The 25,652-nt window shown below is 46.6% G+C and overlaps 2 protein-coding genes across 12 annotated transcripts in view; both read left to right on the forward strand.

Moving 5' to 3' along the window:
- The window catches only part of PGAP2 (post-GPI attachment to proteins 2), a 150,639-nt gene that overhangs the window by 40,697 nt on the left and 84,290 nt on the right, over positions 1-25,652 (forward strand). The window lies entirely within an intron of this gene.
- Positions 1,551-25,652, forward strand: part of STIM1 (stromal interaction molecule 1) — a 199,438-nt gene continuing 175,336 nt past the window's right edge. For 4 of the 10 annotated variants that reach the window (XM_082411383.1, XM_082411384.1, XM_082411388.1 and 1 more), the window contains exon 1: positions 1,556-2,879. In XM_082411383.1, coding sequence (XP_082267509.1) covers positions 2,741-2,879 — 139 coding nt within the window. In that variant the 5' untranslated portion in view covers positions 1,556-2,740. Of the gene's footprint in view, positions 2,880-25,652 lie in introns of all 10 variants that reach the window. The other 6 variants (XR_014250450.1, XM_082411386.1, XM_082411387.1 and 3 more) reach the window with 4 other exon arrangements.

A 25,652-nucleotide genomic window follows, 5' to 3' on the forward strand; every position in this document is an offset into this window, starting at 1 on the left:
TTTTTCAGATTCTTTCCCCATATAGGTTATTATAGAATATTGAGTTCCCTGTGCTATACAGTAGGTTCATGTTGATAAAGGGGCTACATCATTTAAAAGTCCAGATTCCCATCTTCTCTTAAAGATGATCCAGCAATACTGAGTTTACCTTCCTGCCTGCTCACCAGTGTGCCCCAGTCCCTACCACTCCCTATTACTCGCACCTACTTCTCTCAATAATATTAGCTATTTTCCCATTTTCCGTTTGAGTTTAAGACTCCTGGTTCCGAGTGTAGGTCTAGTAGAACCCAGATCAGAGGCTCATCTTCTGTTAGGGCCAATTTCCCAGCACACAGTTGTTACTCAATAAATATGTGCATGATCAAATGAATTAACTCATGTCAACCAGCTTTCATTGAGCACTTACTATGTACAGAGCCTATGGCCGGATGGCCATTTCCCAGAGATGAATAAGGCACAGCCCCTGACCTCTGAAAAGCCACAATCCTATGGGGTGGGGGAAGGCAGATATGAGTATGGTCCAATTGTGGACCTGAGGTGGCAGTCAGAGTAGGAGTTTCTGAGAAGATCTTGAACTGTATCTGGAAGAATGAGAGGCCAGCCATACGAGGGAGTTGATGGGGAGGCCAGGAGGGGCGAGTGTTTCATGTAGAAGCAACAGCAGATACAAGGGCCGGGAGGTGGCTGATGTTCCATGTGTTTGAGGAACTTAAAGAAGGCCAGTGCGACTGAAGTTTAATAAGAGAGTGGGAAGAGTGGTAGTAGATGACGTCAGACGTGTGTTTTTATATCGACAGCCTAACCCTTAAGCCAGGCAGCTATTGGGCAAATCCGTGTTCCCGGTCTTCAGAAGCCTTGCTCAGAACAGGTAGCTGGCTTAGCACTGTCAGAGGGGGGACGGGGCCTAATCCCTTCCCCTGCCTCTGGTGCCAAGGACAGGGTAGGGCACAGAGCAGGTTTCTGTAAAGATTTGCTGACAGCACACTTGAGAACAGGAAGTGCAGGCTCTGTTGAAGGAGGCCCAGGCGCAACTCCCTCTTTATGGGGGCACTCATTCTCAAGTCGCTAACACCCCCAAGCCACACAGAGAGCTGGGAGAGTGAGATGCAGGGAGGAACCAGCCACAGGCCCTACCCGCAAAAACCTCAGAGGGGAGGAGATTTGGAGGGGGTGGGTAGGAAAATGGGCGGTGAGAGTTAAGGGAGGGCATCCGACTTAGCTTGGATGAGGCGGGGAGGCGGCGTCAGGAAGGCAGATGGGGCCATTTAGCTAAGACTTAGGGTATGTGTAGGGCAATTTTACCTACAGTGGTTTGGACGCTTCGTGTGTTTCCTGGCATCATTTCCTCCGAAACCACTAGCAGGCCCTAAAGGGCCTCCCCCGGGGCGGGTCCTAGCTCTATTCCCCAACCCTCTGCAAAGGGGCAGGGCTTCCCGACGAGCTCGGGCCCTGTTCGCAGCGCCCAGATTTGCCCGCCAGGGGCCGCTGCACACGGGTGACGAAGCGCGAGGGTGCCTAAGCTGCAGAGAGGCGGAAGCGGATTGGTTGCGAGGCGCGGCGGGGAGGGCGGAGCCTGGGATACCGGCCTGGAGTGGGGGGCTGGCAACGGGCCCCCCGGCCGAACCGGGCCGGGCCGTTGTCGCCTCAGGCAGCCCCGGGCGGCAGTCGTGGTGCCGAGTGTCTTTGCCCTGACCGGCTCTAGAGCTTGGGCGAGTGGAGCAGCACCGAGGCCCAGAGATCCGGGCAGGGCAGCTACTGTCATCGCTGCCGCTGCCGCCGCAGGCCTGGGTTACCTGAGTGACTGCGTGTCAGGGGCACGCCCGCTCTTTCGCGGGCGGTTAGTGCGAGAGAGGCTCTCGTGGGGGAAAGGGAGGCCGGGACCCGACCCTTGGCTGGGGAGAGGGGTCCTGGCGGAGACTAGAGCGGGCCGAGAGCCAGGAGAGCCCGCCGGGGTCTGGGGGTGCCGGGCGGCTGCCTCTAACAGGTTATTCCGGGGTAAGCCGGGCGCTGGGGCGGGCTCGGGCTTCGCTGGGGGCCGGGCGGCGCGGGGCGGGCCTGCGGGAGAGCACGCCCCCGCCCGCCCCGGGCCCGCCCCGCGCCTCCCGCCCGCTCGCCGGGGAGCCTCTGTCCCAGGCCTGGCCCGTGCGCGTCCGCCTGCTGAACCTGGGCACCGCCGGCCGCCTGGGCACGGGACTGAGCGGGAGCTCTGACCTCGGCCTAGGAGGCCTGGGATCCCCGAGCCGCCGGCGCCCGCGGGGGCCTGGAAGTCGCACGCCCTTCCCGAACCTGTGCCCCTCGCCGATCCTCGGCGGTGCGAGGCCAGGTGCCCCCCTCTTCCCCTCCCTTCTTTCCCTCCCCCACTCCGGTGCCCGCTGGAGGGCCCGCCCGCTCGCCCTCTCCGGTAGGGGTGTAGCCGGCTGCGGAGCTGACACCGGCTCCGCGGCCACCCTGTCCAAACTCTCCGGAAGCGGCCCGAGCCGACCGGGTACTCAGGCCGTCGCAACTCCGGCGGACCCACTATTGGACCCGAGGCGCCGGCCCTCCTCCCGCGCCCAAACTTGGAGCACTTGACCTTTGGCTGTCGGAGGAGGCAGACTCGCGGGTGGCTGGACAGCTGCGGCACCTCGAGGGCATCTTGCCTGAGGTTACAGGACCGTCAGCTGCACTCCCAGGCTCCCGGCTTTGCCTCTGGGATCCTGAGGTGTCTACATCAGGCGCATGTTGACTGAGACCTGGAGTCATGGATGTGTGCGCCCGTCTTGCCCTGTGGCTCCTCTGGGGGCTTCTCCTGCATCACGGCCAGAGCCTCAGCCAAAGCCACAGCGAGAAGACGACAGGAACCGGCTCGGGGGCCAGTTCTGAAGAGTCCACTGCAGCAGGTAAGGCCTTGGCCACGGACAAGAACTGAGTTGCCCAAGTGGGGAAGTCGAACCCTAGGTTTCTACACCTGCGATTGATGGCAGACCCACACATGGCACTGCCTGTTCTTAGTAGTCCAAAGAGTTCTTTCCCTTCTAATGTCTTTGTCTCTCTTGAACAACTTTCCTTATCCCTCCTCAGGATGTCTTTTGTTGGCAGTGAAAAGAGGTTTGCTTTTGGGGCACCTTGGCCTTTCAGATCCGCAAGTCAAGACCCCTTCTCATGACTACTTGTCTGGACTGATGCCCTGGGCAGATGATAAGTCTGTTGCTCTTGGCCAGTTTCAGCACTTGGCAGCACAGGGGAGGCTGAGGCTACTTGGGTTGGGTAGGGAAAGTCAGGACTGGGCCAACTCTATTACTCTCTATCTTAGTGTTGAGGTGTGCCTTTCTATTCCAATGAGCGTGGGGACCCTATTCTCTCCCTTCCCTTAGGTAATCTGCTGTCTTCTAGCTGTGCCCATTTGAAATATCAAGGCAGTTCCTTAGATGAAATCCTATTTACCGCCAGGGAGTTAAATGGCCTTTTGTTGACATGGGCATGATATAATTCCTGGGACCACTTGTTGACTTATTCTATTTCTTCTGACTGATGAGGGTAGGAATTCTACAATGTTTTTGATATGTCCTGGTTTTTCCTGTGCACTTATGGAGCCTTGTCAAACAGTAGGAGCCCTGGTATTGTTGCAGAAGAAAGAGCACTTTTAAAATTCAGTTGTTTTACACAAGGCTTAGAAGGTATTCAGTTTTTTATCTCCATTTCTCTCACCCGGTCACTGTGATCTGCCCAAAGCAGTGAGATGCAGAGTGAGGAGAGTTTATAGCTGGGTTCTTTCTATGGCGGGGCAAGCTCAAGTGAGGGGACGCCTCAGTGAATACCTGTTGATACAAGGAGGAAAAGGAAGCGTAAGTCATGGTGGCCAGGAAGTTTCATGGATGGATCCAGAGGCTGGCTTTGGTGCTAGACCCTTTCTTAGGAAACCCCCTTTTAAATTCTTTGACTGGGTTGGGTGTGACTGTAGATACCCCAAGGGTTGGCTTCCAAGTGAGGCCAGGGTTGCCCTATGTGCAAGCATGGCACCTAGGCTGTTGCTTTGAAGATAGGTCCTTCTTGCATATTAATCCTGTTTCTCCATACAGTGTCTCCTTGGCCCCTGAACCCTCGCTCAAAGCTTGGTTCTCATTGGGCTATGAAGGCAGATGTAGGTCAAACTGTGCAGAAGACCTGAGGAGCATCTCTGCTGTCCCAGTGACATCCCTGTTTGTAACTGATAATATGTCCCTTTTTCACCCTAAAATATGGGTGCCTGACATAAAATGAATTTTCTTTTGGGGGGAAGGAAGTGTTCTTTATTTTAGGCACAGTGCTAAAAGAGATGAAGTTTTGAATTTAGGCATTAGCTAGCTGTCAGGAAGATTTGTGTGTTTGTACATGCCATAGGTAAGAGGCATTCCAGCATCCCTCGTAACCAGCCCGTGGCTTGAGCTTATGGAGACAGCCCTCCACACAACATATTTTAGAGGCTTGGCTGTGTTGATTATACTACTTAGGCTTCTCTTTTGGTCTTTTCTTCCTCTCAGTTCAGAAATCAGTTTCTATTGTCACAGTAATATTGAAGCCCAGGGAGGAAATCTCAGAGACCCTAGGTGCTGGGAATGGCTATGGTTTGTGGTAACCTGGAGGCCCCAGCACTGTTGTTCTGGTAGGTTGTCACCTTGGGCCTGTCTGGGACTTTGACTCAGATAGGAAATCATTTTTGCAAAGAGGTGGACTGGGCTCATGGACTGGGCTCTTCTAAAGGATTTGGTGCGGGGCTGTCTACACAGCCAGGAGCTCTTGTAGCCTTTCCAGTCCCTCTGTATCCTCAGAACACAGGAGTTTTCCTTACCCTTAAAGCTGCCACTTTTCTAAATCAGATTCAACATATCTAGTCAATTTGTATGTTCTCTAAAGTTTGTATTTTACACACATGTTTTTCCCACAAAGTCTCACAATTGCTCTATTAGAATGCAGGACAGGTGGTATTATCTCCATTTTTATTGTTGAAGAAATTGAGTCCTATGCTCAGTTTTCTGATTTTTTTTTAAAGATTTTTTTTTTGATGTGGACCATTTTTAAAGTCTTTATTGAATTTGTTACAATATTACTTCTGTTTTGGTTTTTTGGCTGCGAGGCATGTGGGATCTTAGCTCCCCGACCAGGGATTGAACCCGCACCCTCTGCATTGGAAGGCGAAGTCTTAACCACTGGACCACCAGGGAAGTCCCAAGTTTTCTGATTCTTAAGTCCTAGACTTCTTCCGTCTTCTCAGGCCCTGCCCTCTTAAAGGAGCACTAGGTAAGGCCAAGAGAATGTTACTTTCCTCTTGGTGAGTTAGTTAGGCAGCCCCTAGTGACTCTGTAGCAGAGATCCAAAAAAGGGCTGTCTTTTTCTCCTCTGGAGGGTCTACTGCAGGGGCCAGAAAATTGCATTTTTTCTCTTGTTGGATGTACATGGCTATCTTAAAGGTCTGCCCCTCCAGGGAAGGCAGGTGCTCTGCTAGAAGGCCTTCTCATTGGGAGAGGCCATTCCTGTCACCTTCTGGCTCTTTGATGCCTGTGTACCCAGTTGTGCTAAGTTACTTTCTCAGTTAAAGATCTGTGCTTGACTGTGCTGCTCTGAAGCCTGCACTTCTGAAACTGCCTGGAATTGATGCTTGGAACCTCCCTTAGACTCTGGATTCATTGCCTCCAGAAACTCAAAATGTTTCCTGCAGAATGTGTGTGACGGGTCCCACGTGAGTCTGGAGTTGTGACTGCCAGTGTTGGTTGAGGACCTCTACTCAGGAACTGTGGTTCTACTCAGTATAACTAGAACTGGGCTTTGGAGGATAGGCATCTAGGCAGTTTATGGAGTGCAGGTTGGCATCTCAATCAACCCCTAATGGAGTGGGAGGCCAGAGTCCTGCCTGCCCACCCAGCTAGTTGCTGCTGCCTCCAAGGCTATAAATGGCCTGGCCATCTTGGTGGCTATGCTAATTTTAGCTGAGGGTGGCTCCCGGAACTGGATTGGAGCCAAGGGCAGGTGGGTGCGGCTTGGCTGAGGCTAATATTGGGGGATGGGCAGAGGGTCACACTAATCCTGGGGCAGCTAGGACATCATCTGCACCCACGCCTCAGCTTTGACAATCATCCTTAACCAGGTTAATTTATTCAGCAAACATTGAACAGTGTCAGCTCACGTGCTGTGTATTCAGCTAATATTTGAGTGCCTGCTCTGGGTCAGGCACTGTGTTTGGTGTTGGGAATTTAAGGATGAACAAAACAGACATGTTCTCTGCCTTCATGGAGTTTACAGTCTAGTGGGGAGATAGAAAATAAATACATAAATAAATATAGTGTCTTGTGGTAATTTTTGTGGAAGAAAACATAAACAGAGTGCTGTGATGGAGAACGGGAAGAGGACAGAGATCCAGCTGAAGTAGGAACCCAGTGCCTAGCAAGACATTAATAACATCAGTAACATCAACAATAATAGCAACTGACATTTTTTAGTGCCTACTGTGTGGCAGGCACTATTCCAAACATTTTATTCTTTTTAATTCTTACAGCCATCCTGTGTGCTTGGTATTATCCCTGTTTTGTAAGTGAGGAAATGAAATCATAGAGAGGTCAAGTAACTTACCCGAGGTTATACGGATAGTAGGGAATAGAGCCAGAATTTGAACCCAGGCAGTCTGACTCTTCTCCCCACCTCTGCCTCAGCCACTAGGTTATACACTCTTTCAGAACTTTGTGATAAGCGCTGTAGTAGAGGTATGATATATACATACAGAAGGCTGTGGGAAGCCCAGAGGAGCAAGTGACTAACCTTGCCTGGGAGAGCTGGGGGAGGCTTCTCAGTTTCCTCCATAATTTTTCTCAGATCTTGGGGAGATAAAAAGTGGTTGCCTAATTCAAAAGTTAAGAGGTGGAAACATCAGTTAGTTCAACTTATTTATTTTTACATATGAGGAAACTGATGTCCAGAGCGGCGTCACATAGAAATTCCACAATGGGTTATTAGTAGAACTAGACTAAGGCATTTGAGTCAGGGACCCTGGCTTAATCAGTTATTCACTCCACAAGTCTGTAATGAGTGCTTACTGCTTGCTTTGTACTATGGAAGGAACTTAGGGCCACCAAAGAAGTCTAGTTTGGGGGTGGGGGTGGGGATATATATTTAGAGAATATTAAATACAACATAATGCACAGGCTTAATGAAGCACAAAACCAAGCAGGGTAGACAGTGTAGGCTAAGGATTACAAGAGCTCTGCGTGGGCTGAGCTAGGCTAAGGTGGCTGGGGAGGGCTTCCTGGAAGGAGGGGTTGGGTGGAGGCATAAGAGAATGGGGTGGGGAGTGGTCTGACTTGGGGATTGTTGGAGGGAAGGGGACATTGTAAAGGTCTGGATCACCAGTGTGAGCACATGGGGTCTCACTGGCGGCTGAACAATAACTGGGCAGAGTTGCTTCATAGTTGGCCAACTACCTCGCACAAGGGCTGGTAGACAGGAAGACTGCAGTCACGTGTGGTCTGTGGCAGGTCTGATAACTACTGTAATTTTGAAGTAATGATGATTATGAATAATATTTGGAGATATCTGTACCAATGTAATGTGACATGAAAATGTCTGTACTTTCTGTTGGTGACAAAATCATAGGTAGTGCTAATAATATTGTGGTTGGTTATTACGTATAATTGAAGTAAATGCTAACTTTGAATAAGAGAAGGTTGAAAATAAAGATGTAATTTCTTTCCCATCCAAATTCACCACCCCCCCCAATTCTTCTCATGGGCTCCTTAGGAATGTGGAGCCTTCATGCTAAGAACTCCTGTTCTCTGACAAGGAAGGGATGCGGTCTTGATGGGAGGGTTTTCTAGGTCTTCACAGGACTTGAGTTTGAGCCCCAGGGGGCCCCTCATTTCCTGCTGAGTGGCTTTGAGATACAGTGCTGAGTGACTTCATGGGCATGCTGTGGTATACTGCTTTTTGTGAGAAATGATTCTCCAGGAAACCCAGCAGTTCTGGCTATCAAATTTTTTGGGAGAGAGAAAGATACCAAACTGGGTCTCCGACAGAGCTTTCTTTTTTTGTTACTGCTGATCAAAAAAAAAATTATGAACTATTAAGATATACAACTAAGTATAAAGAATAATACATTGAATACGCCTGTGCCCATAACACAGTGTAAGATAAGAAATCAAGTAATAACAGTACAGAGCTTTCTTTATTACCCACTGGATACTTTGTATAAATTTCTAATTTAACACATAGCACATTGTACATATATTTGCTCTCTTACAAGTGTAAGCTCTTTGTGGAAGAAAGGAGGAGGGGTTGTATTTTATTTATCTCTGTTTTTATTGTGCCCAGCCTAAAACCTCTGTTAAAGTTTGTTGGAAAAGCTGAAATCAGGGCCTGTTTGAACGGATCATATTTTCTCTCTTCCTTTCATACCTTCTCATATACCTTGGTACACATTCTGGGCTTTTCAGCAGCCCTTCATGGTGTTGCTCACCCAGGGCACTTTGTATTTTCATCCAAGCTCAGATCTGTTTATCCCTTTTCAATGTATTATTTTATTTTATCCTCAACTTTGGAAGTAGGTATACCTGTTTTTATTATTATGCCCGTTCTTTTTTTGGCCATGCCACGTGGCATGCAGGATCTTACTTCCCCGACCAGGGATTGAACCCCTGTGCCGTGCAGTGGAAGCATCGAGTCCTAACCACTGGACCACCAGGGAATTCCCATTATGCCCATTTTAAAGGTGAAGAATTCATAGCTGAGAAATTTGTGTTCTTTGTCACATAACTAAAAAGTGGGAGGATCAGAACCATAACTCTGGGGATCTGTGTATCAAGCCCTTGTTGTTTTTATCAAAACACATTACCTGTCAGTGTGTCCCTCGCAAATCTGGCATGCAGAGACTTAGCCTCAATGGTCTGGCCATAGCTGTGTTAACAAAGGTGTTTGAATAGTCTAGTCACCTATCACAAAGTGCTGCTCTGGAGGATGGTGGCATCTATAATCTTATCAATCATGCTGCCCTGTTGGAGTTATCTGTGTATGTGCCGGCCTTCCTTGATAAAAACTCCTCAAGGGTTAGGACAGAAAGCTCCTAGCACAAGCCTTGGCACATGGTATACTTTACATACTGTAGAGTTTGTAAAACTGAATTGAAGGGGATTTATTGTCTGGTTCTGTTTCAACTGTAGTTGACTAGGTTGGAAGTTGAAGAAGTTTTACTTCGAAAGGGTTAGGTAAAGTCGAAGAAATAAGCTTCACTTATTTAGAAAGTTCACTGTTTTAGAATTTCTCATTTTTTGGGACTTCCCTGGTGGTCCAGTAATTAGGACTCTTGTGCTTTCACTGCTGGGGTCCGGGTTTGATCCTTGGTCGGGGAACTAAGATCCTGCAAGCCATGTGGTGAGGCAAAACAAACAAACAAACAAAAAACAGAATTTCTTGTTTTTTGCTTTTGTTAAAAAAGTCATCCAGGGGCTTCCCTGGTGGCGCAGTGGTTGAGAATCTGCCTGCCAATGCAGGGGACACGGGTTCGAGCCCTGGTCTGGGAAGATCCCACATGCCGCGGAGCAACTACACCCGTGAGCCACAATTCCTGAGCCTGCGCGTCTGGAGCCTGTGCTCCGCAACAAGAGAGGCCGCTACAGTGAGAGACCCGCGCACCGTGATGAAGAGTGGCCCCCACTTGCCACAACTAGAGAAAGCCCTCACACAGAAACGAAGACCCAACACGGCCATAAATGAATGAATAAATAAATAAATGAATAAATAAAAATTAAAAAAAAAAAAGTCATCCAGATCAGTTTGAGTCCAGTGGCCTCATTTTGTGTGGAAGAAGTTTGTCTAGGATTTTAAAGAAACCAGACTCTTATTGTTGCAGGCCTTACTACGAGAATGCGGTTGGGAGTAGCTGGGAAACTGTCTAGTTCCACAAAGGACCTATGTGTAGCGGGGAGGAGAGAGTTGGGAAATGAGTGGGTGGGGCTGGGTAGAAGCTCAGATGAGATGATTGGCTTGGCAAAAGGGTCTGAGTTGGCCACAGCCAACAGACATAAATATCTGGATTTAGGGGAGCTTCAGAGTTCCAGCTTTTTTTCTTACTGTCTGTGAGCCTTGTAGAGGGTAAGTCACTTTACCTCTCTCAGCCTTAGTTTTTTCACTTGTAGAAAGAGCATAACCTTAATGAATAGATTTGTAGTGAAGATCAAATGAGATAGCTTATGTGGTGAAAGGGCTTTATAAACTCTAAAGTACTACACAATTCGGGATAGTTGGGTCCTCGCAACCTCTGCTTTTATGGGCCTGGAAAAGCCTCAGTCAGAATCTGAGTGTCTTCTTATGGTGGCGCCTCCTAATGGAAGTTGCTTCTCTGAACCTGCTGTAGTGCCATTGTTTAACTTCAGGTGTACCCACCAGACTTATATGAACCCTGGGTGTGGCCAAATTAGGCTTTTACTCAAAGCTTACTCTAGGGCATAGGGAAGCTGTTGATAAAGTCTGGGTGCTAGTATTTCACTTTATTTCCGGCCTATACCCCCTTCCTTTTACTGGGTGTAACCCCTTCCCTAGCCCTACCTGCAGACTTGAAATGGCTGACCAGATGGGCCTAGTCCCTACCTGTATTGGTACATAACAAATTATCCTCAAATGCAGAGGCTTAAAATAGTAAACATTTATTATTTTCAGTTTCTGTGGGTTAGGAATCTGGGTGCTGCTTAGCTGGGTGCCTTGGCTCAAGGTCTCTCATAAGGTTGTAGTCAAGCTGTTGGGCTGGGGCTGAAGGCTCAACTGGGGGGAGAGTATCTACTTTCAAGCTCATTTATGTGGTTGTTGGTAGGCCTTGGTCCTTTGCCACATGGGCCTCTGCACTGGGCTGCCTCATGACCTGACAGTTGGCTTCCCCCAGGACAAGTGATCCAAGAGGGAGCGCCCAAGATGGAAGCTGCAATCTTTTTATTGCCTCATCTTGCAGTTGATGTGCCACAACTCCTGCCATATTCTATTTGTTAGAAACAAGTCAAGGTGAAGGGGTTATACAATGGCATGGATACCAGGAGGGTAGGGATCACTGGGGGCCATCATAGAGGATGCCTGTGACATCATTCTAGGGCCATGATCTTGGGAACAATGGCTTCTGGGTGCTGAGTCCTCTTAGTTTTTCTCTGACTTCCTTTGCTTGCCTCCTAGAGTCTTGTGGAGTCTTTCTATACTCCCTTTGGTATTATGTCCTTTTGATTCATGCATGACTTCATTGCTTTGACATGTAGAGTTGACATGGCCCTTCCACCTGTATTCCTCCCCTGTTTTAAACCCAATTCTAAACTAGATTTTTATCCTAGGTTCTAGTCATGCCTCCCAACTCCTTGTTTGGTACCTTTAGTTCTGGAGCCCATTGTACAGCCACTGACCTTTGAGGCTTTACTGCCCCAACTTGGCTTCTGAGAACTAGACTTATAAGTGGCATTGAACTGGGACTTACACACTGACAGCTGAAAAAACTTACTCTGACCTTTAGGGCTGTTGATGTTGGGTGCTAGGACTTCACATCCTAGTGTGTCAAAGTTGGAAGGGCTTTTAAGTACCATCTCAACTAAACTCCTCAGTCTACATATGACAGGAACAAATTTGCCCAAGGTCTCAGTTGGGGCCAGAATCTAATTTTGTCTGATTATTATTCACATGCTGTTCCCACTCTGTTGTGGAGCTTCTTTACCCTAACGCAGCCAGTTTGGGTTGTTAGGGGGTCTGAGACCTATACAGAGGAAAACCAGAAAGCAGTTCACAATATTGTATTGTGTTCACAGAAATTGTGCTGGGCAGAATTGGGGGCATGCAAGGTCAGCGCTGCTTCTGAGGAGCTTCCCCGCCCAGCTAGGGAGCTTTTGTATGATGTGCAGAAAAAGAAGCCCAGTAATATCTGTGGCACATGGTGACTAATATCTGCATTCTGTACTCCCCTGGCAATCTCAATTCAAGCAAGGAGAGATCTGTTTGTTTTGATGTACAGAGCAGATTTCCTGAAGGAGGTGGGTCAGAGTGTCGTACTGCATATCTCACCATTGTTTGGCTCAGCTGGCTGCTTTATGTATGGATTTGGGGCCTCCACAGGCAGGGTAAATGTATCTAAAGCCCTGTGGGGTTACTTGTGGCCACCTAGAAAGTGCCAGGGGGGAGCTTTCTGGGCACTGAGAATTTGACAAAGCCTTGCCTGTGTTGGCACAACTTGCTAAGGCAGGCGAGACTTGAGTAGGGATGGCTATGGCCCTGTCATGTTGATCAGAGTGGAGCAGATTTATTTCAGTGAGAGACCTGCAAGGAAAAACCTGAAATGAGCCAACAGCACTGTACTTTTGTTTTCTAATGGGGAGCTTGGAATAAAGATGGTGTAAGCTCTAAAATCCCTCTATGGATGGTAGTTTCCTTCCTGACCCAGGGTTCTGGCCCCAGACCACTTTGCCCACTTCACGTTCCTCTGTTCCCCTCTCTACATTTTGGCCCAGCCACGCTCTTTTCTTTGTCCTGGTCTGCAGAGCACACCTTTTACTGCTTCTCTTTTGCCTTTACTTACGTATGCCATTTTACTGCCTCCCAGAATGTCCTCCCCTCTCCTCCTTCCTTCCTACCTAACCTCTGAGTCCTCTGTGAAGTGATCCCTGACATTAATGCTAGTCACAAACTCCCTCTCATTTCCAAACTCCGGTAGCACTTGCTATCTACAGTACTCTCTGTGCCCTTCACACCCTGCTTATGCCTCTTAAAGCAAGAGATAGCCCGATGTGGGAATCAAGAGCACTGGGCACTGACTTGAGTCCTTACTGACAGTATGACCCAAACTGCAGTTTCCTCACTTGAAAATGGGATTAAAATTTGTATGAAGTAGTTGTATAGCTTTTTAAAGCCTTTTTTTTTTTTTTTTTGCATATTTTCCTCTCTCTTGAGGGCAAGAGCCGTGTCTATTTTTTCTGACCATAGCACCCATCCTTAGTATCTATCACAGTACCGGTCATAGGGTATGTGCCCAATAGATATTTGTTGAATAAATGGATAAGTAATAACGAGTTGATCTGTGGATTGAGTAGTCATGGAGGGAGAGTGCCAAGTGAAGGGCTTCGACAAGAATGCCCTGAGATTAGGGGTAGAGTTCACGTGGGGGATTTCTGAGGTGTTCTGTGGGCACTCACTATTTTTCTGCTGCCTGGTACTTCATCCCTATTTACTGAGCACCTCCTGAAGCTGCACTCGGCGACAGTTATCAGTCGCACTGGGGGATGGTTCGGCCCTTGACTCTGGCTGGCCTTTTCCGTTTGCCCCAGCGCTGGCTGCCCTGAGCAGGTGGCTGTGGTAGGAGTGGAGCGGGCCTGTGCTCCTGGAGGCCTGATGTGAGTCTTGTGGGCAGGGCTTCCTTGGCTCCTGCTGCTCCCTGTCTTTGGCTCCATGGCCCACATGGGTTTACCACAGGGCAAATGTGAGGCAGCTGAAGGAACAGAACTACTTTCCTTAGCCTGGCTGGTGGGATGGAGAAGGGAGCCTTCTTTCATGCTGGGCTTGTGCAGCAGGGAGGTAGGATAGTCCAGTGAAGATCACTGGTGTTTTAAAAGGTTATCTCTGATTCTGCGAACTCCCTGGGCCTCAGAGGACTCCAGCCTGAGCAGACATCACACCAGCTTTCCTTCAAGGCATTGGGGAGGGGCCTTTAGGGAAACTTGGTAAAGGAGGCGACGGCATAAGAGAGTCAGCTGTGCTGTCAGCATGGCCCCGCTGGGCCAAACCTGTCCCTTTTCCTGTTAGCCATTTTACAGAGCTCCTGGCTGCCTTGTGTTGAATTCTGGCCTAAGTAATGACCAGAAATCTCACTGGCAGGCAGGCAGGCAGGCAGGCTTCCAAGTCTCATATGCCTCTAATTTTCTCCAGTGAGATTCAGTAGCTCTGCTCCTGATTGGCCTCTCTGGGTTATCTCAGGGCTCTCAGGAAGCTCTCAGAACTCTCATCACTACAGTGTGTGTATTAAAGCAAATGTGTTTGTGTTTTCCAAGTTCCTAGAGCCAGAATCTAGAATGTAGGGACCAGGGGAGCTGGGTGCCCTTCAGGCGTAACACATACACAGGTTAGAAAGCAGCTTGTGTCTGTGTGTGTACCTGGGTACTCAGACTTATGGAGGTCTTATTTCAAGACACTTTTGCCGACAAGGGCAAAGTTCACTGAAACTCATATTGTGTATTGCTAAAGAGATAAGTATGTAATTGAGACAACTCAAATAACTTCAATGATAAGAATGATGATGATAGCTACTATTTATTGAGCACCTGTTGTCTTCTAGGCACTGGGCTAGGTACTTTACAGCAGTATAACAACCCTTAAAGGTGGATATTTTTCTCATTTTATAGATGGGGAAACTGTAACTCTGAGAATTTAAGTAATTTTCCCAAGGTGACTAAGCCAGGATTTGAATTTAGGTTTATCTGACCCAAAGGCCAGTGCTGTTTCTATTTTTGTTTAATAACTGTGGAAGGGAAGGAAACAGCTATATGAATTTAAGTAGAGATGTGTGTTTGGATTAAAAAGTGTACAATTTATCAGACTGTTAGTGGCATTAGTTTGTTCTATCACCTAAGTGGCCTGGAGTAAACTGGGATTAGAATTTGTAGGGGATGGGGGAGGGAATGAGCAAGTGTATCCACTTAATAAATTCTGAATGGGAGTATCACACTGGTGAAGTGTATAGCTACAGAGTGCTGTGTATTCAGTTTGTATCCTCCAAAAACAGCATTATGGTTGAGCTCTTGTGGACATAAGCTTTGGGATAGGGTCTGTATCTATGTAGTGTTTACCTCTTCAGCTAACATTCAACATGTATGTTATACCTTGCCCGGTAAAAGGATTGAGTATAATAGGGAAGTTAAGACGTGTACGAACATTTTTCTTTATCATAATAAGAGCTCCTATTTATTGAGCACGTATTCTATACCAGGACTGGGTTAGATACTTTCACATACGTAATCTTGTTTAATCCTCACAATGGGTTTCACATTTTACAGTTTATCGTGCAAGGCAATCTAGTTTCAGTGCCCTATGAATAATACCTATGATTCTATTGGAAAATGGGATCACCTCTGCCTGGAGAGATCAGGGAAGCTTTATGGAGGAGGTAGCAGCTTAGTAGGTCTTCAGGTACTTCAGGCAGAAATATAAGGTTTCCTCTGGCTGGGAAGCATTCCAACCAAAGGAAATGTCATGAATAAAGGCATGGAGTGAGACAAAGTAAAGAGTCTTTAGGGGACATTGGTTAGTCCAGGTTGGCTGGAGAGTGGCATCTATGAAGGAGAGTACTATAAAATAAGGCAAAAAAAGATTAATTGGGGAAAGATAATGGAGGACCTCAATGTTTGGCTAAAGAGTTCAGACTTTACCGTGTAGGCAGTAAGTAGTCCATGCAGGTTTTGAGCAGCGGAGAGACATGACCTGAGTTTTGCTTTAGGCAGATTAATCTCACAGAACACACACAACGCATTGGTGGGATGAGGTTGGAGGCAGGGAGTCTAGATAGGAGACTTTGCAGTTGTTCATGAGCAGAGATCAGGGTGTGCACTGTGGAGGTAGAATCAGTAGGACTCAGCGTTTAAGTGTAGGGAGGGAAGGAATGAGGCAAAGGTGTAGCCATGTTTTGCATGTGGGTAATGAGGTGCCTGGTGGTGCCAGTAACAGAAAATATATGGCAGTCTGAAAGAGGGGGCCAGTGCTAGACTGTGATGACTAGGGGGGTAGTTGACTTTTTTTGAAGTGCTAGGCAAGGACTACACTTCACAGTACTCTAGGAACCAAAGAATTGTCTTCTCTCTATGCTTGTTTTATATCACTTCATTTTACAGATGAGTTTTCTGATGCCCAAAGATGTGAAGGGATTTGCCAAAGGTCATACAGGAACTGCTTGGTGGATTCCAAGTCTGAGAATACAGGTCTCTTGTTTTTAGCTATTAAGCTTCCTAACAAAGCTGGGCCTTCACTGCAGGAAAATCAGAGACTCTTGCAGGTAGGAATACCTGGTTCAACTCCAGGCTTTGCCATTTTCCATTTGTGACATCTTGAACAGGTTGATTTTCTTCTCTGAGCCTTAGTTTCCAAATTTGCAATAAAAGGAATATTAATCTCTACCTCATGGAGGCAATGGAAGATAAGGCACTTTGTGAAACCTTCAAGTGCTATGTGAGGGTGTTATTCCAGGATTTTGGCATGGGTTGGAGCCATATATACAGTGAGTATTTTGGCCCATTGAGAGCAGACAAACTCACAGTTTCTCATGGAAGGTCTTCTTTCACTTTAGGCTTCCTAGGCTACTCACTCACCTGCAGTTGGGGCTTTCAGGTATGGGAACATGCTGAGTTTTCCACAGTCACACATCTCTAATTTTCTAGCGTGAAATGGAGTTGCAGAAGGAACGCTAAGCCATCATACTCTGTCAGGAGTTCTTGGCCTGAGAGAAGATGATTACTATCCCTTTTCCCCAGGGTCTTCTACCAACCTTCAGCCGGCTCAAGGTTGGAGGGCAGAGTGCTAGCTGAATTTAGGCTATGCTTTGAGGGGAAACTCCCGCTGGACTAGAGTAAGTCCTGGCTGGGGACAGAGGTGCTAGGGTGCAGCTGCTGATCAAAACTAGTACCTGGAGTCCTCTTGTAGTCATCTGTTTGGTTTAGCACACATGTTCCTGTGTCGTCTTGAGAGGGGAGGAGGCTGCTCAGGTATTGTCAGGTAGCAGGTCTGTGGTTGTGTCAGCTCATTGTCATGGGAGCAGGCCTGAAACTGGCCATCTTGTCTGATGTCTTGTCACACACCCGCTAAGAGGGCAGAAGGGGGATTGCAAGAAGATTTTCTGATTAATAAAATAGCTGTTTACTGTTTTGTAGCCATTTTTTTTTTTTTTTTAAATAAATTTATTTATTTATTTTTGGCTGCATTGTGTCTTCGTTGCTGGGTGCGGGCTTTCTCTAGATGTGGCGAGCGGGGGCTACTCTTCGTTGCTGTGCGCGGGCTTCTCATTGCGGTGGCTTCTCTTGTTGCAGAGCACGGGCTCTAGGCGTGCGGGCTTCAGTAGTTGTGGCACGCAGGCTCAGTAGCTGTGGCTCGCGGGCTCTAGAGCACAGGCTCAGTAGCTGTGGCGCACGGGCTTAGTTGCTCCGCGGCATGTTGGATCTTCCCGGACCAGGGCTCGAACCCGTGTCCCCTGCCTTGGCAGGCGGATTCTTAACCACTGCGCCACCAGGGAAGCCCCGCCATTTTTTTTTTAAAGAGGGCCTGATTCTTTTTTATTTACTTATTTATTTATTCATTTATTTATTTATTTAGTTGCATTGGGTCTTAGTTGTGGCAGGCGGGCCCCTTAGTTGTGGCATGCAGACTCTTAGTTGTGGCATGCATGTGGGATTTAGTTCCCTGACCAGGGATCAAACCTGGGCCCCCTGCACTGGGAGCGCGGAGTCTTACCCACTGCGCCACCAGGGAAGTCCCTGTAGCTTCTGTCTTAAAGCGTGTTTTTTTCCACTGTTTCTCTTGAACCCTTTTTTCTTTTTCTTCCCTCTTTCTAGCTAGAGTCAAGAGACTCTGGTTCTCTTGAGTCTTTGTAGCTTTCTTTATGAAAAATCTAGTTTAATAAAAAAGAACAGTAGACTAGGAATTAGCTGCGGTTGTGATACTATTGACTTTTCTGGGCCTGAGCTTACCCATGCCAGGTATTTTGAACCTATCTCACAAGGTTGATGCATGCAGATTTTATGAGATAATGTGACAAGTATTTAGTCTTATACAGATGTGAGTAATTTGTTATTAGTTCTCCTTTTCTGAATTGTCTGATCATCTATACTGTTCCCTGGTTCTTCCCCTCTTTTTACTACTTTATGTCTCCTAGGTTCTCACTTTTCCTTGTAACCTTCCTTTTTAACTCTTGATGACAACTGGAAAAGTGTGGCCACACCTGGTACAGTTGTAAGGCAGAGGGCTGAGCCTTAGGAAAAGTGATGTTTGTTAGCTTTTGAGTGTAATATCTTGTCATTAACTTGAACGAGACTCTTTACCGCTCTGCACTTCAATTTTCACATTTGCCCCCGGTGTACCACGCAGCTTGATTCTTGTGAGCCTTGAAGTCATTTTCATTCTGGAGAATCTCCTTTGAAATACAAGCATTACTGGGTTGAGGGCACACTTGAACTGAGAATCAGAACTAGCCTTTGCTAGTGCGGATTAGGTTAGGGTATAGCCACTGGGGGAATAGGTCACAGTAGGACACTGGGGTGGGGGATGGAGGCTGGCAAGAGGGCAATTCTTAGTTTACTGATGCAGGAAGGGTGTCAGGGCCTCAGGGCATACTTGATGCTGCCTCTCTTGTAGCCCACACCCAACTTCTCTTCCTGAGCTGAGCACGTACCTGTACTGTCAGCCAGAAGTCAGAGCTTGGTGAAGCCTGATTCCCCCAGGAATTCAGTGATAAAAATTAGGGCACTTGAACAGATCTAATTGGCTGAACTGAGTGAAGGGCAGAGGCTTTCCCTGGGGGCTCCTTGTAATCTCCTGTGGTTATAGACTTTTCAGGTTGGACTAATTAAAATGTTGGCAGCTGGACTCAATACTTTCCTTGCACTAGGTCCTGCTCCAGACTCCTGGAGTACCAGGAGTTGGCATGGGGCTGTCTCTCCCGGGGAACTGAGGAGTGGGTTTCCATTTCCTTATCTAACTAAATGCATGGTGATGTAATAATTTCTGTCCAGAATGGGCGGCTACACATTTCATGGTGGAGAGAGATGTAGGCTGAGCCCTGGATCCAGATATGCCTGGATTTGGTACTCTCCAGACTCCCGAGGTGCCCTTTCAGGTCGATTGTCTGTTCTATTAGCTCCCAAAGGGCTTTGCTCTGTCAGCTGGCAAGTAATTTCCATTGCCCTGGGGTATCCTTCCTTGATGTGTGTTCCTGTTCCAGAAAAAGGGATATTTATTAAGTCCTGCCATGTGCCACGTCAGGGCTAGTGTTTCACACAGCTGTCTTTTGAGATATGGCCACATCTTTTCATAATGCCCAATTTATAGATGAGAAAATACTCATAAAAGGAAAATAATTTGCCTGATAGTCATTATAGCCTGTAAGCAACTGAACCAGAATTCAAATCCAGGTCTCTCCCAAAGCCTCTGGTTACCATCCTAAGGCAGCACAAACAATTTCGTATCCTCTTATCTTTCTAAGCTGAGCAAATTTCCTGCCTCCGATTCCTACAGCCAGAATAATTTTCTTGACCTGCCTTTCCAGAGCACTCTGCCCTTCTCTCTATTCTGGCTGATATCCAATGAGGCATGAATCTACCTCCCTCATTTGACTGCTCCCACTCCTGCAAGCTGTGGTACTCAGGATGTAGTTCACCGAAGACCCAAAGGAAGCTGTAGTGTTGAAATTTCAGGCATCATGACAGACTGGTTAGGAGAGAGGTTTTGGGCATAGTCTCGGCTAGTTCCCTGCACGAAGCCAGGCCTGGGTCTTCTTGGTTTGTGGGAGTGTACTGTGTTGTTCTGGAGGCAGTAGGGCCTTCTAGGCAGCATGCCTTTTGGGTTCCCAAGGAGCAGGCATCTTTTCCCTCAGGTCATTTTCCTTGGCATCTGGCTTTACAGTTTCTTTCTTGTAGTCTCCCTTTGATTAAGAGTTAGATCAGTGCCACCTGGAGTAAAGTACTATGACAAAGCCCTCGGCCTGGCCTTGGTTGCTGGAATATTCCTGCTGACTGTGGGTACTTGGGTTATTTTTGCAAAGAGCATGCTAAGTTATTAACCCTGCATTTGGGTCTTATGTTTTCTGCAGCCTCTGCCTACTGGTGTGCCTCACTTCACAGGTTAAAGGCTTTGCTGAAGAAGGCAAGCCTGTGAAGGCATTTTTAAAAGTTGAATTATCTTTCTCACTGACTTGAAAAAAATTATAAAAGTATTTTCATGCCTTTTTCTATGCATATAGCATATATGCTTAGTGTTTAACATCAAAAGTTTGTTCCTTTGGGAATAAATGGCAAATTAGAACATAACAAAATACAGTTAAAACACCTTTAACAGGAAAAATAATAAAATATTAATGACAATCAAAATAAATTCCAAAATAGGTAGGCTGAAACACAGTGTTTTTTGTTTGTTTGTTCTGTTTGGATACAATGGGAAATCTGGAATAGCATAATCAGCAGAATGATCTAGATAGTGACATGACACCGTTTTGATTTCTCCAGTATTAGCAATAGATTAGGAGATGTCCTTAGGCGAAGGGGAGAAGAATGCATTCTGGGACTAGAACTGTGTAGTTCCAACTACTCATTTGTGTTTAAGGACACAAGTAACTAGTAACTACCTTTCTGGGTGTCTGTTTCCATGTTAAATGAAAGCAATACCTACCCTGTTTAATTTTATGAGGATTAAATAAGACAATGTATGTAAAGTGTTTTGTAAACTCTGAAGTACTATTGTTGTCATACTCAGTGGGTGACTGGAGCCAATTTGCTAGCACTGCAGGAGGCTTTTGGTTTAAGATATGCCTTAGGGACTTCCCTGGTGGTCCAGTGGTTAAGACCCTGCACTCCCAATGCAGGGGGTATGGGTTTGATCCCTGGTGGTTGGGGAACTAAGATCCTGCATGCTGCCTGGCGCAGCCAAAACAGCAACAACAAAAAGATGTGGCTTAAACCTATGACATGGGTGGGAAGAAGAATGCTGAGTTGATGAGTAAACCGTTGAATGCTGTTTGGGCAGCAGCTGAGAGGAATTCCTGTGAGGTGAGGGAAAGAGCCACATTCATCCCTTCATTCCGTATCTGTTGAGTCCTGTCGGGTGGAGGAGAAAGAAATACAGATGTCTACCTGTTAAATGTATGGTATGCGAAGTATGGAGGATTCTTGGTTTAGGAATGAAAGCTCCATAAAGACAGGAGTTTTTGTCTGTCTTTTACACTGCTGTGTTTTCACCCAAGAGTGGTACTTGGCACATGGTAGGCTCTTGATAAATATTTGTGGAAAGAAAGGCTAAGTTTTGGAATCAGACAGACTGGGTTCATATTTGGGCTCTGCCCTTCACCAGCCCCTTTCCTGAGCAAGCTGCTTAATCTCTCTGATGCTCAGTTACGTCATTTATAAAATGGGACTAGGATTAGCTATTACAGAGGATTATTGGGGGGATTTTTTTAAAAAGTAAAGGTTTTAAAACTTTTGTACAAGTCCTAGTAAGTGCTCAATGAAAGATGGTTCCTTTTGTTTTCCCTTCCTGGTTTGCAAAGTGGGATGGAAGCACCGAGGACGAAGCAGATCTGCTTGGGGAGCCTAGCCAATGGCTTCACAGGTTTGATCTGACCACGTCTTTCTAATGTGTGAGATTAGAATTATTGGTATTATTTCCTCACAAACAGAAGTCCCTGGGATTGAGCAGGAGTGTTGGAATATATATGCTTTGCCTCTGTGTTTCCCGTGGTCTTGGTGGGAGGGTCTGGCTCTTGTCTTTCAAGGCAAGGTAATGTTTGCCCTGCAGGTTTGTGCAGAGGTTGTTCCCAGAAAGAGCAGCTTCCCCTGGAGAGTCTGGACTCACCTGATTTGGATTAGGCTTTCATAGCCAGGCATCACTGCCCCTCCTTACGCCAATTATTGTTAGTTATAGCTTTGAAAGGTGTCCTCAGCTTGACTTCTGTTCCGGATCAGTTGTAAATTCTCACAGCACATGGAGCAGAGCGTGTTTGCATGAGTTAATCAGGTATTTATGAGTTGACCTTTGCTAGTGAAAACCTAATTTTCCCTCATGCCTGGGTGACTCCAGCAGGCTGAGGGCCTTTTTCTGAGACATTCCTGGAACTGTTGGAAGTTGCAGCAGGTTTGCCTGCCCTTGTCATATGTGCACAAGACCAGTGGGATCTATTTGCCCTTCAGCAGGGGTGCTCAGTGCCTCTCCTTTCTATCCTGTGGTCTTAAGACACTGGACATACCACTCTCCTTTCTTTTATCAACATTTAGACTTCAGAGCTTTCTCTTCTGGTTTAGTTTCTTGGAGGATGAGTAAGCAGGGAGGAATTGTCTGGCCATCAGACAATTGAATTGAAGCCACTTGGTCAGAAGCAGCTAAAGAACATGTTCCTGGATGGGGGTAGTCAGGCACTGGGTAAGTTAGGGTTGGTTTAAGGGTTAAGTGGACCTGGTGTCTTCTAGAAGTAGAGACAGTAGGTGCTCTGGCTGTGTCCTCAGTGCCCTCCTTTGGGAGCTGAGCATTGCTACAAGGGAGATCTCAAATATGGGCTTGAGGAAAGGAGACAGAGGGAAGAAAAGGAATTTTGCTGAGCTGTTGTTATGCTAGGTACTTTAGACCAATTATTTCCTTTAATATTTACAACAACCTTGTGAAGTTTACAGATGATGAAACTGAAGCCCAGAGAAGTTAAGCAACTTTCCCAAGGTCACAAAGCTAGTGAATGATAATAATAGTTATCATTTGTTGTATGTTGAGAAGGCACATACCAAGTTTCTTTTTTTAAGTGCTTTATATCTAGTACTCACCACCATCCTATGAAAGATTATTATTACTTCTGCATTGCAAATAAGGAAACTGGGAATTAGAGAGCTTTGGTTACTTGATGAAGGTCACTCATCTAGCAATGGTGGCAAAAGGACTTGAATCCAGAATTCTGTGATTGTGAAGCTTGTTCTTTGATGTACATGTCACTGAAGGTAGAAGAGTAGGATTCAGACACAGAGTCACGAGCGCAAGGTTCATGTCTTATTCCATCTCTGTATCCTTATAATCTGAGATAGCGCCTACCGCATTATTAGTGCTCAATAAATGTTTGCTGTGAAATCCAGCTCTGCTCTCCCCCATTGTCCCCTGTTGCTGACTGCATCCTGCCCCAGCTCCTTGGCCTGACTGTCTTCTCTCCACAGTCTGGCCTTACCCTACCTCCCATTGTGGCCTCCCAGAGCTCCCAACACACAGCGTATGATCCAGCTCTGTTCCTCTCTTGCTTCTTCACCACTCTTTTCCCTGCCTACATACTTTTGCTGCCATTATTGCTCTCCATCCCTCTTCAATCCTGTCTGTTCTTTTCTATGCAGTTTCTCTGACTAATCCCTGAGAATACCCCTATCCAGAGTATAATCTTCTCAGTCTGTGCCATATAATTTGGCACCTAGTTAACTACTGTTTCACCTTCTAATTGTTTCATGGGCATTAATCTTCTCTCCAGCCAGCTTGTGGTAGTCATATCATAATGACTCCTCAGATTAATTTGTGCTTCACACTTTTCAAAGCACTCTTCTATTCAAGACCTGTCTTTTTGCTTGTCATGTCCATAGTAAACCTGTGAAATATGATGGGAGGGAACTGTTACTTCCATATTATAGCAGAAAAAACAAGTGCAAAGAAGGCAGGTGACTTCCCAAAGTCGTATAACTAATTAGGGGCAGAACTGAGACTAGGTCTCAGGTCTACTGATTTCTGGCTTGGTGTTTTCTTTGCCATGCCTTCCACATTTGTGTTTCTCTCTGGCATTTCTCCTCCTACCTTCAAGGCAGAACATCTGTGTTTGGGTTTTCAGGAGGCTTGATTGGTGACCTGGGGAATGGTGGAGTAGCCCGGATAGCAATCTCAGGTACTTCTCAGTGGTGTCAGTGCTCTGGGTTGCTACTGCCTGAGAGAGGTTCTGTCCTTGAGCTACTAAGATTATGTTAAACTGAGAAGCATTTTTATTTTGAGTGGTCAGAGCATTTTCTCATGGACAACCAGGAAATAGTTGGGGCAGGATGTGTGGTGCTGGCCAGTTTTGTGTTGTGGCAATGGCATGAACTTTGGAAGCATGCAGACCAGAGTTTAAAATCTGACTTTGCCATTGTTTATTAGCCTCATGACCCTGGGCAAATCATTAAGCTGTATGAGCCTTAGGGCTGTTGTGAGAATGTATTTAAAGGCCACATAATGGCCCTTAAAAAAGGAAGTATTTGTTGGTGGTTTTTACTGTCAATATTACTATAAATATAAAGCATGAGGAGCCTGGGGAAGATGTGCCTGTGACCCTTGTAGGTTACTCGTTATGGCTTGAGTTCCAGGCTTCAGTGATGACATGCCTGCTACGCTGGAGCCTTTTGGCTGATAGGGCTGAGCTTGAATGCTGTGCCCAAAGTCTCCAGCCTCTGGGTCTCCAATGCTTCCTGAGGGCAATGAAAACAGCTTGTGGACAGCTGCGAGATGGCTTCAGGGTCAAACTTTGGGAGTAAAATCTTTGTTGCTTTTTTGAAAGACTTTGGCATTAGAATCGTTGCTTTGGAAAAGTCAAGAACCCAGTTGTTACTGAGAGATTTTTGTTATTTCTGAAACCAGATATTGCTACAAAGTTGTTTGTTAAATACTTCTCAATTCTTCTTGAACCCCGCCCCACGCCAAAGAAAATAAACCAAATTCATGCCGTTGTGTGATGATTGTATCTTTGGTCTCCCTGGCCACCCAGCCTCTAGCTCCCTTCTCAGAGATAGCACCACTCCAAACTGCTGCTTCAAGAGAGGTCATTCAGACCCTTTTCCCCTGCTCTCCACCCATGACCTGGTCTGTGCTGTAGGGGAAACAGAACAGGTACACGTGGACTCTATTTAAAAGGAAGCTTGGGACTTCCCTGGTGGCGCAGTGGTTAAGAATCCACCTGCCAATGCAGGGGACAGGGGTTTGATCCCTGGTCCGGGAAGATCTCACATGCTGCGGAGCAACTAAGCCAGTGCACCACAACTACTGAGCCTGTCCTCTAGAGCCCGCGAGCCACACTACGGAGCCCGTGCGCCACAGCTACTGAAGCCCGTGCACCTAGAGCCTGTGCTCCGCAACAGGCGAAGCCTCCGCAATGAGAAGCCCGTGCACGACAACGAAGAGTAGCCCCTGCTCGCCGCAACTAGAGAAAGCCCGCGCACAGCAACAAAGACCCAACACAGCCAAAAATAAATAAATTTATATTAAAAAAAAAAAAAGGAAGCTTGCTTTCTCACTGGGGACTTTAGACGGCTTGACACAGGGAATGAGTAGAAAATGAGAACAAGGGAAACAACTCATTGCTAAAATGGCAGGTTTGGATGTCTGTAGGATGGGAGGGCAAGCATCCTGAAACGGCAGGAAGGAGCAGTTGGATACGGAAACAGTTGCTTCTGAGTTTTTCCTTTTAGAATATGATGCCATGAGCCATTCATCGTTTTCTTAAAATTGAGGTGAAATTCACATAACGTAACAAAATTAACCATTCACATACATAATTCAGTGGTATTTAGTACATTCACAGTGTTTTATAACCACCCTCTCTATCTGGTTCCGAACCATGTTCATTACCCCAAAGGAAACCCATACCCATTAAGCAGTTGCTCCCATTTCCCCCTCTCCCCTTCCCTTGCAGCCACCAGTCTGCATTCTGTCTCTATGGATTTACCTATTCTAGATATTTCATATGAATGGAATCATATTTGTGACTTTTTGAGTTTGGCTTCTTTTACTTACACTAATATCTTGGAGCTCCATCCATGTTGTATCATCTAGCATGTAGAATGAAGCTAATATTCGTAGCTTCATTTTTTCATTTCATTTTTTTTCATTTATTTATTCACTCATCCGTTGATGGACATTTGGGCTGTTTCCGCCTTTCGGCTATTGGCAGTAGTGCTGCTGTGAACATGTGTGTA

Source organism: Balaenoptera physalus (assembly GCF_965194825.1).
Source record: "Balaenoptera physalus genome assembly, chromosome: 10".
NCBI lineage: Eukaryota > Metazoa > Chordata > Mammalia > Artiodactyla > Balaenopteridae > Balaenoptera > Balaenoptera physalus.